At 41.7% G+C, this 15,894-nt stretch overlaps 1 protein-coding gene across 3 annotated transcripts in view; it reads left to right on the top strand.

Annotated features, from left to right (window-relative positions):
- Positions 1-202: 202 nt before the first annotated feature.
- The window catches only part of LOC311224639 (von Willebrand factor A domain-containing protein 5A-like), a 147,376-nt gene continuing 131,684 nt past the window's right edge, over positions 203-15,894 (top strand). For all 3 annotated transcript variants that reach the window (XM_084309708.1, XM_084309707.1, XM_084309706.1), the window contains exons 1-5: positions 203-335; positions 5,106-5,162; positions 10,786-10,988; positions 14,432-14,654; positions 15,410-15,591. In XM_084309708.1, the coding sequence (XP_084165834.1) occupies positions 5,120-5,162; positions 10,786-10,988; positions 14,432-14,654; positions 15,410-15,591 (651 nt within the window). In that variant the 5' untranslated portion in view covers positions 203-335; positions 5,106-5,119. The remainder of the gene's footprint in view (positions 336-5,105; positions 5,163-10,785; positions 10,989-14,431; positions 14,655-15,409; positions 15,592-15,894) is intronic.

Genomic DNA, 15,894 nt, shown 5'->3' with positions numbered 1-15,894 from the left:
CCCGCTGATATCAAGTTGACAGGAAGGTCAAATTGGAACTACAGGTAGCTACGTGAACCACGTGATATCCTGTCGGCGAGATCAAAGCGTGTCGCAACTCTCAATTAAAGGGCTCTGATTCGGTAGAATCCCTCATACTATGGGCGTGACTCTTATGTTGGCCAATGACTCATGAGAGCGCTTCATTGTGTTCCGGAATCGACTCAGTCGTCAAACAGAAAAGCTGGGAACGAGCCGAGGTTAAACAGAAACCAAGGAAAGTATAAATTACAGAATTGACAGCTTCGGACCGTCAATAAACTTCACTGTACCGATTTGCAGCCACAGCATACAAGGTAGGAATCCTCTGTTGACGACGTTGACGCTGTATTTTTGTGTATAACTTAAGTTGTGCCTATAGACCACTACACTTCCGCGTTACATTGAAATCGGGGAGGAGATTGCGGGGGGAGCACATGAATGAATGTGGACGAGAGCCGTGATGTAATTGATTGATTGATTGAAAAGTGTATTAACAGATTGCAGAATGCGTACAGTACAGTACAGCTCAATACATACAATTGTTAAGAGGATGCAGACCTGAGAAAGACTTTCGTCTTGTTTCCATCAGGGTCCCCCATTTTCAATTCATCATATGAGACAGTACTGCTACATCTATACATTTATGACATACCAGATTTTCAAATACAGTACTGTTTGTGATACTAAAAAAAAATCCAGAAAAAGAGTGTATACATTTGACATAGAAACTGTGCATTGGGGGGGGTTGGGTAGGGGGGGGACACTGTACAGAATACTGACATACATTTGACATAGAAACTGTACATTGGAGGAGGTTGGGTAGGTGGGGTGGGGTTGGATGGGGCTGTACATTGGAATACTGACAAAGCCATGCTTGGTCTTTATTGTACAACTGGGTTAGGCCATTTGTAGGGGCCAGTTTTGAATTGCAGTCTCCCGTAGGTGTTCTTTGAGAGTGTTTTTGAAGGTGGGTAGTGATTCACATTCCTTTACAGCTTTGGGTAGGGCGTTCCACATTGTTGTGGCATAATTGCGAAACCTGTTTAGTCCCTTGTTTGAGCCGAATCTGGGTTTTACATGATTTGTGGAGCTCCCTCTGGTGTTGTGATCGTGGTATTCACTGACCTTTGGGAAGTATTTTGACATGTACATGGGTACCTTGGTCGTGTAGTGTATCTTGTAGACCAGGCCCATTGCAAGTTGCTGTACTCTGTCATCTACTCTAAGCCATCCTAGGTTGGCAAAGTGTGCAGGGGTGAGGTGGGTTCTAGGAGTCAGGTCAAGCAGTACTTGTCTGACTAGTTTGTTTTGAGATGTTTGTAATTTGGTTTTTAGTGCCTTTGAGGTGCTTTGGTACCATGAGGTGCAAGCATAGTCGTAGTACCCTTGAATGAGTGCTCCTGCCAGAGTCTTCAGGGTATTCTTGTTTACCAGGGAGGAGATCCGGTACAAGAAACGAGTTTGTTGATTGACTTTTTTTATTACATTGGATGCCATTTTGTCACAGTTATTACATTGGATGCCATTTTGTCACAGTAAGTGGTTGACGATACGGCTGTGGGGGTGCTAGAGACATGATCGAATAGACGTTTATGCGCCTCACTCTCCTGAACACGGCGTGACCCATAACTAATCGATCAGAACTAAATCGGCAGAGAAAAAGCCCATTTTAAAGCACCTATTCCGCATGGACATGCGCAGAGTGCCCATGGAGTCTCGACGACGCGAGATGACGCTCGAATGAATGTGGACTGTTCTATCAGAGGGGAGAGCTTCGGTGGCCAGTGTCCTTTCAGCCGAACAGGATAATGAAAAAATTATCCCACTAAATGGCCAGACGTGACATCTACAATTACCTCATTGAGTCTCCAGGTAGACTAATGTTTATATTTAAGTGCAGCGGTCTGTAGCCACTTACATGACCATCGAAGCTCCCCCCTCTGATGGAACAGTCCACATTCATTCGTGCGTCATCTCGCGTCGTCCAGACTCCATGGGCACTCTGCGCATGTCCATGCGGAATAGGTGCTTTAAAATGGGCTTTTTCTCTGCCGATTTAGTTCTGATCGATTAGTTATGGGTCACGCCGTGTTCAGGAGAGTGAGGCGCATACACGTCTATTCGATCATGTCTCTAGCACCCCCACAGCCGTATCGGCAACCACTTACATCACGGCTCTCGTCCACATTCATTCATTTGACCCCCGCAATCTCCTCCCTGATTTCAGAATCTCGGAAGTGTTGCGGTGGTCTTCCGTGACGCGTTATTTTTTTTCGTAGCCGCATTTCTGGCAGACACTCTCTGATTGGCCACTGACTGACGCTCTCTGATTGGCCACTGACGCGTTTGCCCAATCGCGTGACGAGCTGTGTCTGTGCCCATTTCCGCGTCGAACAGCCTGCAAACTACCTGGCGTTCTATCGCCATGCTCTAAGACAAACTCTAATCTTAACCAACTTCGAAAGAGTGCCTAAGCTTAACCGTCGAAATAACTTGCCGTCACGCTCTAAGACAAACTCTAACATTAACCAACTTCGAAAGAGTGCCTAAGCTTAAGTTAACCAGTGTAGAAACAGGCGTCGGCCAATCAGAGAGCGTCTTGCCAGAAATGCGGCTACGAAAAAAACCAAAGGGACCCTGCATATAGGTTGATATCAATATCGGAAATTAAAAGAGTTGGACAATATCGGTATATTTGGTATCGGTAAAAAAGCCAATATCGAGCATCCCTACTACAAACCCATCTAACATGCTAGAAATCAAAGCAAGTGACTTGATTTGTTGTATTATTCACACGTTAACACTCTAATGGAGAAAATTAATTATATCTCAATAGTTTTTGTCCAATGACCCCAAAATGACAGTCCAAGTCTATACTATTCATTATAACTAATGGATCAGACTGGTACTCAGTATTGGACGATACTTAAAGCCCACATATCGGTATCTGTATCGTGACTGATCCTTAATTTAATTTCCATCCCAGTTGGGTGTAGTTAATTCTCAGATGACATTTGATCGTTTTTGTTTGTTTTTGGATTTCTCCAAGATATTCAGTTAGTTTAATTTACTTTTAGATTAAGTTAGCTTTTGAACATGTCACATTTGTATGGAGTGTGTTGTTAGTGGAATCTGGGGACTAACATCTTAAAATGTGTCATTTTAGATAATTGATAATCAAATGCTGGAAATGGTAAACAGGAAATTATTAATTACTTGTGAATTACTGTCTGATTTACATCAAACTTGACAAATATACATGCCATACAATAGCAAGAAGACATGTGAAGTTCTGACTTCAGTCATCTTGCCACATTGGCGTTATTCTTATGAAACTCAAAACATGAACAACTGCTCTGATTAGGGGCGTGGTCAAAAGGTTGAGAATTCAGACCATTCGGTGATATGGAGAGTTTCAGTTTCCTCATTAACACATTGACCGCCAGCAGCAGGGGGCACTGATACCCCATTCATTGGCAGGTCCTTATTCAATTAATATAGTTTTAGACTGTGACATTTGCGAGTGCTTAAAATATATCTTATATTATATCTATGGGTCTAATAACGCCGTCAAGTCTCAGTGAGTTGCTTCTAGTCAACATGCCCGAGACAGATTGTTTTTTCATCCGTACATTTCCGTTTTATACCGTTTTGAATAGAGTATGATTTGGGTGTTTTTCAGTAATTCCAGGAAAAAGACAAGAAAAAGGCATTTTACTGTAATCCAGTCATCACGTTGTAATTTTTCGGCTGATTATCTAATCATCCTGAAATCAACGCTAGATTATGTCTCCTCGTCCATACATGAAATGACCGTCGTAGCGGGGTGCTCCCCCCCCCTCCTACCCAACGGTAAACAGCCATACACAGTCCACACAGATAGCTGTGATCGGGGTAGAAATAAATGTCAGATCAACAATCAAATGTATATATAATGTTATTACCTTGTATCTGATGTAATGCAAAAGAGATAATCCAAATATCTGATCGCAATTCCAAATAATGCTTGTGGAGGTCTGTACCACACTACTAGGGATGGGTACCTTTCACATTTGAACCGATACGGTACCGGTACCTGTGAATCGATACCGGTACCCAACGGTACCTTTTTTCTGTACTTTAGTCTCAAGAAATTTAATTTACCTACCTCAGTCATGAAAAAAGAAATCCAAACTTCAAATGACTACAATTTCGACAGTTTTCGGCTTGCCATTGCTCCGACTGCTTTGTTGTTGAATCAAGTCAAATCCTAGGTAAGCATATATTGTGCGTGTGAATGTTGACATGAAAAGAAAAAAGGTAAAACATTTTTTTTATTTATTTTTTTGGTATCTCACTTGAATCGATACTCGGTAGTACCGACGTGTTTCGGTTCGGTACCTCAAAAGTACCGAATTCGGTACCCATCCCTACACACTACCGACCGTTTCACAATGACGGGCGGGGGGAGTTACTGTTCAATGCCATCGTTGTATAGAACTGGCTCCCCTGTGTATTTAAACCCCGCCCGCCCGGCTCAGATCGGCTACTAAAACACAACAGCCCATTTTCAATGAGATGCAATAGCTCCGCCTGGCAGTAGAGGGCGGTGTTGACCATCTCCCAGCTCAGACAGGCTCTGAAGGGGATACCAGAGGCTGCAGCTATGAATTATGAATAGATATAGCGAATAAACGAAATAACGATCCCAAAAAACGAAATAACGATCCCAAAAACGAGTTAACTCGTTTCTGGCGCTCAACGCATGGCGGCCAATAACGAGTTAACTCGTTTATGGCGCACATTGTGTTAAGCTTGTTTATTATTACCTAGGTTATTATTATGATTTAATTCCAGTTTACTATTCATACCAAGCTTTAGTCGTAATTGTAGTTAGCTAATACAGGCTTGAACAGGGACTGTTCCGCACACTGCTCTTGCTCAGCATCACAATTGATCATACTAACATTTTGGTCCCTCCAGAGCCATCCCAAGGCTTTTGGGGCCCTAGGCAAGGGACCCAGAGGGCTGGCCTACAGTAGAAAAATTTCCCTAACTGACTGACTGGTTGACTGACGGTGGTATCTGTCTCTTTCCCCTTACAGGTGACACTGACACTATGGAGAGATGCTGTGGTTTGATTACTACCAAGGAAAAACCAGGTAATAATATTGTAATAATATCAAATATCAAAGTCAATGGGGCAGAGCTCCTGTCTGTACAAGCTGACTGAAGCTCACTGAAATCGACTTTGTGTGCACTGTGGAGAAAAGTTCAGCAAGCCCCAGTCAGCTTGTACAGACAGGAACTTGACCCCATTGACTTTGCATGTGGGCTCGACTCGAGACTAACGATGTCCCGTCGTCCCGGGGACGATCAAATATTGATTTGGGACGAACAGAAATCTTTGCTGGGACGCAACCGGGACGGAGAGGATTTTCTTTTTCACAGGAAATGTCAATTGGCCGACTGTCAGTGCGCGCATATATTGCTGTCAAATGGTGAATGTCTCGTGCTGACTAAGTTCACTGAAGTCTAAACGTAGCGTGATTTGCCAAATCCAATGACTATCTCCGCCTCCCAACGCAGCGATACGCTAATCCAGCATCACGCTCTACACACCTCATCAGCCAGTCGCGTTGCAGCAGCGTCACACATAGATATATATAGAACACTAGATAGCTTGCCCGCGCTGCCGGCCAATGGAGAGCGACATCACTGAACCGCCGCCATCTTGGGAGGGTCAGCCTTGAGTGAGAGTGAGTGAGCTGCACAGACAAAAATACTCATAACTCGCTGAAATATTGACGGATTTACAAACGGTTTGGTTTATTACAAGCATTATTAACGTGGCTATGATTCAAGCGGTTTGTAAAAAAAAACATCTTTACATTTTTAATAAGTATGCAGTATCATAACTAGATCTTTGATGTTTATAGCAAACCAACCCGTTTGTAATTTGCGGCGGTTCAGTGACGCTGGTGACTCCGCCTTAAGCTATCTAGTGTTCTATATATATCTATGGCGTCACACCCCAAATGAATCTTGCATCGAAAAAGAAAAACATGTTAACAGGTGAGGGAAATCTCTCTTACCTAGGCTTTCTCCACTGGTATTTAACCCTGGTTGACACAGTGAATGACAGCTGGTAATTGACAGTCGCACGGCACGAGACCACTGTACAAGAACCGCGGAAAGATCAGAATGTTATATAAAAAAAAACAAAAAACGTGCACTATACTGTGGCATCCTCTCAGTGAAGAGAGCACCGCAAACATGCTGCGCTATTTGAAGAGGATAAACACAGACCCAAAATGACCAACAGGGAACTGCATCCAGCAATACTACCCCTGAGTCTAAGGTGAGGACACATTTAAATCACAGAAGTGTAATGTTAGTCTATTGGAACTGTATACAGTTAGACGCGTTCTAGTTATAGCTGCTTATTGCTAGCTAACGTTACTGACTAACGTATCAGACTGCCACTGATTAATCCATAGTTCACACTATTTTATTCTTATTTTTAATATTATTATATTGTTATTCCTATTGACCTAAATGTTTATTGTTGTTCAATGTGAGCGATGCATAGTCTGCTCTGTAGTGCCGAATTTCCCTCGGGATTATTAAAGGATTTCTATTCGATTCTATACTAACACGTAATGTTACTACCATTGCGAGTTAATTGGCATAACGTTACATTTATCTAAACGAACGCGGAGAAATAGACGACAGGCTATAGGCAAACTTCACTTCAGCTACACAATGAATCCATATTCAGTGAGGAGGGCCCGCTGGAATTTAGCAGCAATTATCAATATCGACCAGGAGGACAGCGCGATCTAAGGGACATGTTTCATTACTAGTCAAGTGTCATTACTTTAGTTATCAAAGGTGGAATCTCTGGACGCAATGACATTATATAGTTTAAAGCTAAACTACGTTTTTCTTTCTTGTTAGAAGAGGGATAACTTATTCAGTTTTTGATTTGATATTTATTTATCTCTAACATTTTCAACCATAAACACACATTTGTAATAACAAAAAAAACGAAAACGAAATAAAATACATTTAAATATATTTTCCTATGGAAGGAATAATCAACATGGCTCCAATTGGTTGACTATAACAGCACCGTGACCAAATATCCCTATATACTAGCACCTTGTTAAACACTTTTTATTTATATTTATTTTTAATCATAATTATTCTTGTGAAATCTTTCCACCATGGGAGCCTTTTGACTAAATCAATTTATTCTCCCCTTCTCTGAATGGTGTTTCTTATGGCAATAACAACTATAGACAACAAAACCAAAGTAAAGAAACTACATTTGATTTTTGGGACGGTTACATTCACTTTGGGACGGTTAAAATTGTATTTCGGGACGGTTCTGGGACGGTGGTGAAAAAAGTTAGTCTGGAGCCCGTCACGTTTGTGGTCATCATTTTCATTAATTTATTAGACATTTTGTAATCAAAATGTCTTTCTTTAAAAGTATAATCTGTAATGCCGTCAAACCGCAACCTCTAGGTCTGAGGTCTGAAATGTGGGTTGGAGTTGAGTGGGGATAGGGGACAGGTTGCTATTGCTGGTCTATCTCAGCCAATAACGTCATACGACGGGTTTCAAGTTCATGCGAATTCTGCCAATAACGGCGTACGACGTGATTCTGATCATTATTTCATATTTTCGCCATGGTATTCATATTTCACTCACAGAGCCTTGTCGGATGCTGTGTGAGCCAGCACAACTCTGCAACGCTTCAATACTGCCACCTGGTGGCTGATCGGCGAGTTGCAACCGGAAGTTGATCTCTTGTGATCCCGGTGCGTCTCCCTATTCCGTCTGGCCACTCGTTTATCGTCGCAGGACTCAATACACACACGTGGATATGGATCTTTGCCATAACTCAATAATCTACATGATTTGGGCGTGTATTAGTAATATACAAACCGGAAATGGATCGCCTCGATCCCCACCACATAACTGGGATCTGTTTGCTCCACTCTCATCGCCCAACGGTACGAGGAGACTGACGTGAGTTTCAGCGTTTTTGTTTGATACAAACTGCTCTGATCAATATATCACCCATACTACATAAATCATTTAACGTCGGTCACGGAATTATAAACCACCCCCCCCTCCGTTCACCCGCGCATGATCAGTCATAACGTTTAGGACCATGTACAGTTGAAAATTTTAATAAAGCGTGCATCGGTATCAAACGGCATTTGATAATCTAATATATGCATTTATGTCTATATCTCACGTTCTAGGAAATACTGCAGAAAACGATAAAAACATATTTATACTCTAGAGTAGACGGTATTTTCGTATGAATGTGTGAATGAAAAAGTAAAACGTTCCTACATCCTGAACGATAGATAATCGATGTTGAATGGGCCATAGTAATGTCAATTTAGCAATACAATTTAAAAAGTTATAGCCCTGCAAAGAAGGTGAACATCTCCCTAGACTTACAGTACTGGCAGAGAATGGTATAAGATGATCAAAGTGGTGGTAGGGAATGGGTTAAATTAAGAACAAAACATGAATAACGCGCAATACCAAGCACGGCTGTTACTATATAGTAAAAAAGAAAAAATTGACAACATTAAAAACAGGGTCATTGTAGTTATTAGGTAACAAGCTCTATTGATCTATCAATGTACACTGTACAGTAGTAAATAGATCAGCGTAGTCCCCAAGCATGTGCACTGCGCCAAAAGTACAATGCCCATGTTCATCACAACAATGAACCAAAATGAATGTTGTTGCTTACATATTGCAGGCAACGTATCCCCTCCCTATTTAGTATTTTCTAGGGCTGTCCCCCACTAAGGATTTGGATAGTCGTCTATGATTGGCCGAAATTAGTCGATAGTCGACTATTAGTCGACTATATAAAAATAAAGAAATAGAAAAATAAAGTATAATTTACATTTTTTTTTCTTTTTTTGCTGTGGGGGTGCTTAACACTTTGATCGCCATGGTTAAATTCATAATTTACCATCCCTAGCCAGCTCTATTTGTCTATGGAGAAGTTCCCCTTCTTTGCAGGGCTATAACTTTTTAAATTCTATTGCTAAATTGACATTATTATGGCCCATTCAATGTCCTACTGTATATCTATTGTTCAGGGTGTAGCAACGTTATACTTTTTCATTCACATAAATCATACTAAAATATGGTCTAAAGTATAAGTATGTTTTTATCGTTTTCTGCAGCTTTCTCCAGAACTTGATTTATAGCCCCAAATGCATTATATTGATGATCAAATACAGTTTGGTAGCGATCGGTGCCAGATAAAAAAATTCAACTGGAGGTACTTCTAGAAGTTACTACGTATCATCTGATGTTGACCGGATGGGCGGGGGGTCGTTTATAATTCCGTGGGCAACGTTATATCATTCATCTAGTGTGGGTCATATGGTCATCAGAGCAGTTAGTAAAGAACACGTTGGAAAATAATGCTGGATCTTACCGTATCTTCCTCGCGCCGTTGGACGATCAGCTTGGAGTAGACAGTTTTCGATTATGGGATGTTGATCTAGATGAACCATTTCCAGGTTGTATAATACTATATACGTCCAAATAACGTTGTTTATTGAGTTAGGGCGAGCGATTGATTATCCAGTGTGTCGAGATGGAGTCCGGCTAACGATCGCGAGTGCCCGGACGAAATATGGATGAGCACTTCCTGTTTGGCGCGTCACTTCCTGTTGGCCGATCTGCCGATCGGCCACCAGATGGCGCTCTTGAACCGTTAGACAGTTGAGTTGAGCTCAGCAGTATATCTCAGGTCCCCGGAGGAGAAATATGATTTCGATCACAGATTTTTGAAATATTGATATCAAAGACGTGTTACGGCGTCTTCGGCAGAATGAGCATGGCGGGGAAAGACGAGTTCCAGCGTTTTCGGCGATTAAAGTGTTAATGTCTGACGGAAGGCTTCTTGTTCTCTGCAAAAGCATGCAATTGGTCCACTGATGGATACATCTTGATATTTGTCTAGTCTAGTGTGTTCATTAGATGGGTGAAATCCTCTTTCAGTGCCTCTGTGCCTGTTTTCTTAGGCAGTTAGCCTCTGGTATACGTGCCATTAGCGTTAGCCGCGCTTCTAGGCCTCTTCTTTTGGAAAGAATGATAAAAAAATATTTAAAGTAAAAAAATTAAAATTAAAAAAATATTATAATATATATATATATATTTTTGTATTAGACTAAGAGGTTGGCAGTCGACTACGGCTCCTTTTCGATCGATTAGTCGACTATTCGACTAATAGGGGTCAGCCCTAGTATTTTCCCATGTGGAATGCACCTGACTGGATAATTGACATGCTGGTGCTCTAGTGCGACATCTAGTGGTTGAATTATCATAGCACCTTTTAATTACAATTACACATTGTTTTATTGTGGATCCCCATTAGTCTACACCAAAGTGAGACTACTCTTCCTGGGGTCCAAACATTAAAAATACAAACACACACAAAAAAGTTAAATAAAAATATAAAACCACAAACATTGAAGTACTCACAAGAAAACATCACAACGAACAAAACAGTGAATAAAAGCTCACTCAATATTCATATGTTAGATATCACAATTCTCAACCATAAAATACAAATGACATTCAGTCCATAAGAACAAAACAGATCAAAATCATATATATGATTTTAACTCATATTATAGTATAACTTTTCTCAAGTCATCCTCTAATTACTATTCAGTTCACACAACAAGTCTTCCTCCATCTCCCTCTCTCTCTTTCTCTCTCTCTCAGTTCCTCTGAAGAGCATTGAGGTGGAGGTGAAGGTGAGGGACCATGTGGCTACAGTGAGCTCCACTCTGCAGTATGAGAACAAGGAGGAGCGCCCCCTAGAGGCTGTCTTTGTCTTCCCCCTGCCTGGAGACGCTGCAGTCTGTCACTTCAGTGCCAGGATCGGTCAGACGGAGGTGGTGGCGGAGGTCAGGGAGAAACAGAAGGTGAGCTGGGGGATGGGATGCAGCTTAGCTCTAGGAGCCGCAAATTAAAGCAAAGATGCTGAGTTGAGAATGTTTCAACATGAGTTAAGAAAATTGCCCGCCGCAATAAAGCAAACATGGGCATCCTCTTTACAATGAATAGACTGCTATGATTTCACACGGTTATTTGACTCTTCAACATGACGTAGGTATGCGACTATAGCTGATGGTTTTGTTTGTGTCAACTGCACTGATTCAGCCTACAGATTTATAAATGGTCATCGGGAGCAGTTATGGGTTAAGTGTCTTGCTCAAGGACACCTCGACATGCTGCTGGGAGGAGCTGGAATCGATCCGGGAGCCTTCCGATTACCAGATGGCGCTCTACCTCCTGAGCCACTGTCTCCCGAACATTTTTATGTTCTATGTAGTCAAGTCAAGAGTTTTATTTGTCACGGCATACAAGTATACAATGAAATGCGGGGGGTCTTGCCCGCAACGATTGTGCATAATACAATAATAATATAATAAGAATCCAATAGAACGACATTGTGCAATAATACAAGTAATCAAAGTAGGGCATATCGGTATATGTACATGCGTTATTTACAGAGCATGGTAGGACATGCTAGGTCCTGTGGTAGTGCAATACACTGTTAGCTACGGATGAGGCACTGGGTCTTTATGTACTCTGCTATACAATGCTATATTATACAATCTCAAGTTATACTATACTATTCTTAAAGTGACCTTTCCTTTTGTAAAGTGACCATAAGTGTGAGCGTGTGCAGCATGAGTGTGTGTGTGCTCATGGTAAAGTGGCTGCTAGTGTGTGAGCGTGTACAGTTTGTGTGTTGTGTGTGTGCTCATGTGTGCTTGTGTGTGGAGAGTTCAGTGTTCAAGGCTCTGATGGCCTGAGGGAAGAAGCTGAGCCGAAGTCTCTCTGTCCTAGTTGCTGGTGTTCGCAGGCGTTTGCCTGACCGTAGCAGCTTGAACAGGCTGTTGTTGGGGTGGTGAGGGTCTTTCATTATTCTGCAGGCTCTGGATTTGCACCTCTTGTTGTATAGGACCTGCAGGGGTGGTAGTGCAATACCCGTGGTACACTCGGCTGAGCACTATGTATGTACACTGACTGAGTGACTCTAACTAACGTTAGAGCTGGTATGGTGCTGTTGCCTTTTATTATTTATATCTGTTGACAGGAATAGATTAGTATTAAAAGGCAAAACCACCATACCAGCTCTAACGTTGGTACACCACTTGTTGTAGAATCACGTTAGCTAGTTTAGTCACTTGATGACAGATTTGACACTATCATCGTGTGGTGTACAGCCTGATAAACGTTTTAACGTGAAAAAACATCCCGAGCCGCCCTGCCAGGCCGAGCATATCCGGTACTATGGAGGTCAAACGTTTTTCTGCCATCATCATAAAAGCAAATATTTATTTAAATTGCACGTTCCACCTCTGTGAGATTTTTAACTCAATCAGCGCCAGACCCGAGGATAGTCGGGTTATCTCGTCATGCGTTGAGCGCCAGGACCCCCGAAAGAGTATAGTCGAGTTTTCATCGTTATTTCTTTTATTCAATATTTCTATTCATTTCAGGCACACAGACCTCGGGTTACTACAGGGAATCATCCTGAGATCGCCAAAGTGCAATACCGGCCGCATCCTGCTGGGTGGCAGTATCGAGCACCCTTTGAAACCTTGTATCTTACTCTGTGTTACGTTCAAATCCCTCCGGGCACAGTTTTCTGGGTCAGGCGAGTCGAGCCGTTCGCCCGATCGGATTGAGAAGCATCAAATGCCCCCGATGCATGTGTTGTGGTGGATTATGTTGGCGACACGATGGACACCAATACTTGGAATCGCGATCAGACAATTGGAATATTCTTTTTGGGGTACCTCCTAGTGAAGGTAAGGACTATATGACATCAATCCTGCTTTGATCCAACCATGATTTCACATCGATCGCAACGTGTTTGTGTAACGTTACTCCACAACGTATGCCGTTGGTGACAATCAAAGCATCAAAAAACGCTCTAAATCACTCTAAAACTATACTTATATTCACCACGGTATAACACGCGAACGTATGGATGAAAATGTTTATTCTTTTTCACATATTGAACAATAAATAGTTGATGTCAAACCATAGTATTGTATCCATAGCTATAATATAGAATATAGATATAGCCCTGCAAACACCGCCACTTATTCCTATCTCTTAGAGCGTTGGCGTGGTAGGAACAAAAGATGCTCAAGTCCGTGGCGTCCAAAGAGTTAAAGCAAACTACAAAAAAGGGCTCATATCCAAAAAGCAGTAGATAAATAGGTCTATATACATGTATGTATGCATTTGGTTATGTGGGTAGGTCTGTAGGCAGGTGGGTGGATGGTTATGTATTATTATGTACACGGTATATATGCATGTTTGTGCTGTGTATAGGGCTGCAACTAATGACTATTTTGGTAGTCGACTAATCTGTCGATTATTTTTTCGATTAGTCGACTAATCGAAAAACAATTATATTAAAAAAATATATATATATATATATATAATATTTAATTTTTTTCACTACCTATCTTTGTGAAAGTGGCTTCTCAGCTCTGGTCCAGCTGAAGACAGAGCAGAGGAACAGATTGGACATTGAGCATGACCTCAGAGTTGCTTCATAATCGACGACGACTAATCGTTGCAGCCCTAGCTGTGTATATGTTTGTATTTACACATCTTTTGAATGTATTACTGGTATTTTTTAAATAATATGTATATTTTTTTACGTTTTGATTTTACAAAACAGGGGAAGTTCTCTATAAGCCTCTAGGCTTCTAAACTTCTCCTACAGAATATGGTTATGTATTTTTTTCCTTTTGTTTAACTCTTTGTGTTAATAAATCTAATTAAAAAAAATATTAAAAACACCCCACTTAATGGATCATGGAAGTGGCCCTCCAAGAGGATTGCAAATAGCACCTTGAGCACGTTCGTGCCTCGACTCACGTGCTTTGGCCATGCTGGATTCCAAATACTTGACAGAACCCCCAAACGGAAAGAATAATCTGATTTCACACGGTTTTAGTCAAGATGGGCAACATTTGGATGCAAAATCCTCGTTCTCAGCTCCTATTAGCCATTTGAATGAAAAATGCTGATGCCATTTTGACAGGCATTTCTCCAACCAATCATCAACCAACAACCGCCATGGTGTGTGCACAGGGGTGGGCTACAATGTGAGAGGTTGTTTGTTCTACCAATTGAAAGTATGGTTTGAGGAGAGTGGCTGAAATCTTTGGGCCAAAACTGCGTTCTGAATAGCAGTGGGCAGAGCTCCCATTGTGATTACATTACGGCAGAACGTTTGACCTCCCTACCGGTACCTACACCGCTCTATAAGGTACAAAATATCTCTAACTCATGATCTGTATTTCATATCTTATTTCACATTTCTGTACCACAGGCCCGGGATGAGTATGATGATGCATTGAGCTCTGGCCAGCAGGCCTTTCTATTGGAGGAGAGTGAGGAGAGCCCAGATATTTTCTCTCTGAGTGTGGGCGCTCTGCCACCTGGAGAGAGCGCCTCCATCAGGCTGGAGTACGTCACTGAGCTGGCTGTACAGGCTGATGGCAGCCTGAGGTTCTGTCTGCCTGCCGTGCTCAACCCCCGCTACCAGCCTCAGGGTAGGACATGATGTTTTCCACTGGTTCTCAGGTTGTTTGTGGTAGTGGCTCACTGGCCTGGGGGAAAAAAAAAAATTTTACGTAACGAATTTCATTATGGTTTACTACTGGTTACTAAGGCTATATATTATTAGGGATGGGGAAATATATCAAAATGAAATATAGTGCTATCTCTATACAGAAACGGGACAATACTTATCGTGGAGCAGAAAAACGTATCTCTATATCGGCTGCGTTTTATTCTTCTGTAGTAGTGACCATAATCTGGATTACTAGCCTATTGCTTTTTCAAGCTCTTGTCACCCGTTGATAGACTTTTAGTTTACACGTTAACTTAAGCCATTGCTAGGAAAATGTATGGCTTAGGAAATGAGGAATTCTGCAGTTGACATTGAAGTTTTGTTATACCGTATTGTTGTTGTATCGATTCATGCAGCTGATGTTTGCCTTTCAAAACGTTAACATTAATCTGTCACAGTATCTGGAGAGTATATTTTGCATCGCTAAGTAGGCCAAGTTTAGATTTACCAGCCATAATGGGATGAGATGATTGGTACCAAGTTTACCTCTACGCTGCCAGTATGAAGTTGGCTTCAATGCACATGCTAACATTAGCACATTGTATGTGGAGTAACGTTAGCTAGCATGGAAATTGACCATGCAAATTATGGTTGTTGGATAGTTTCAGTGTTGACATTGTAACTGCAATCCTAATGGATTAACCACATTCCCAATTTGACTGGTGTTCTCCTCAGGTGGTGAACATGGCACAGGAAGTGTGGTCAGTGTCCAGGTGGCTTCTGTGCCAGCGAGTCTCGTCCCCTACAGTCTCTCCATCACTGCTCATGTGTCCTCTCCTCGGCCCGTTTCTAAAGTAGAGTCCAAGTGTCCCCTGGACCCTCTCCAGTACCTCAACGCAGAGCAAACCCAGGCCACGGTACTGTGTGTGTATGTGTGTATTTGCATGTGCATGTGGTGGATGCTTGAGTCACAAGAGTGGGAATATTAACAGTGGTGGGCGAAATACCCAAAAAGTAGAAATACATTGAAAGAATATTAAAAGTAGGAATACCTTGATGGAACATTAAAAGTAGAAATACCTTGAGAGAATATTGGAATTAGAAATATCTTGATAGAATATCAACAGTAGGAATACATTGATAGTATACTAAAAGTAGAAATACCTTGAAATAATATGTTGAAGAAATACCTTGATGGAATACCTGTGGCTGGGTGGCGC

Source organism: Notolepis coatsorum (assembly GCF_963971535.1).
Source record: "Notolepis coatsorum genome assembly, chromosome: 3".
Classification (NCBI taxonomy): domain Eukaryota; kingdom Metazoa; phylum Chordata; class Actinopteri; order Aulopiformes; family Paralepididae; genus Notolepis; species Notolepis coatsorum.
Note: the sequence above shows the minus strand (reverse complement) of the source record. Positions and strands in the feature narration are given on the sequence as shown.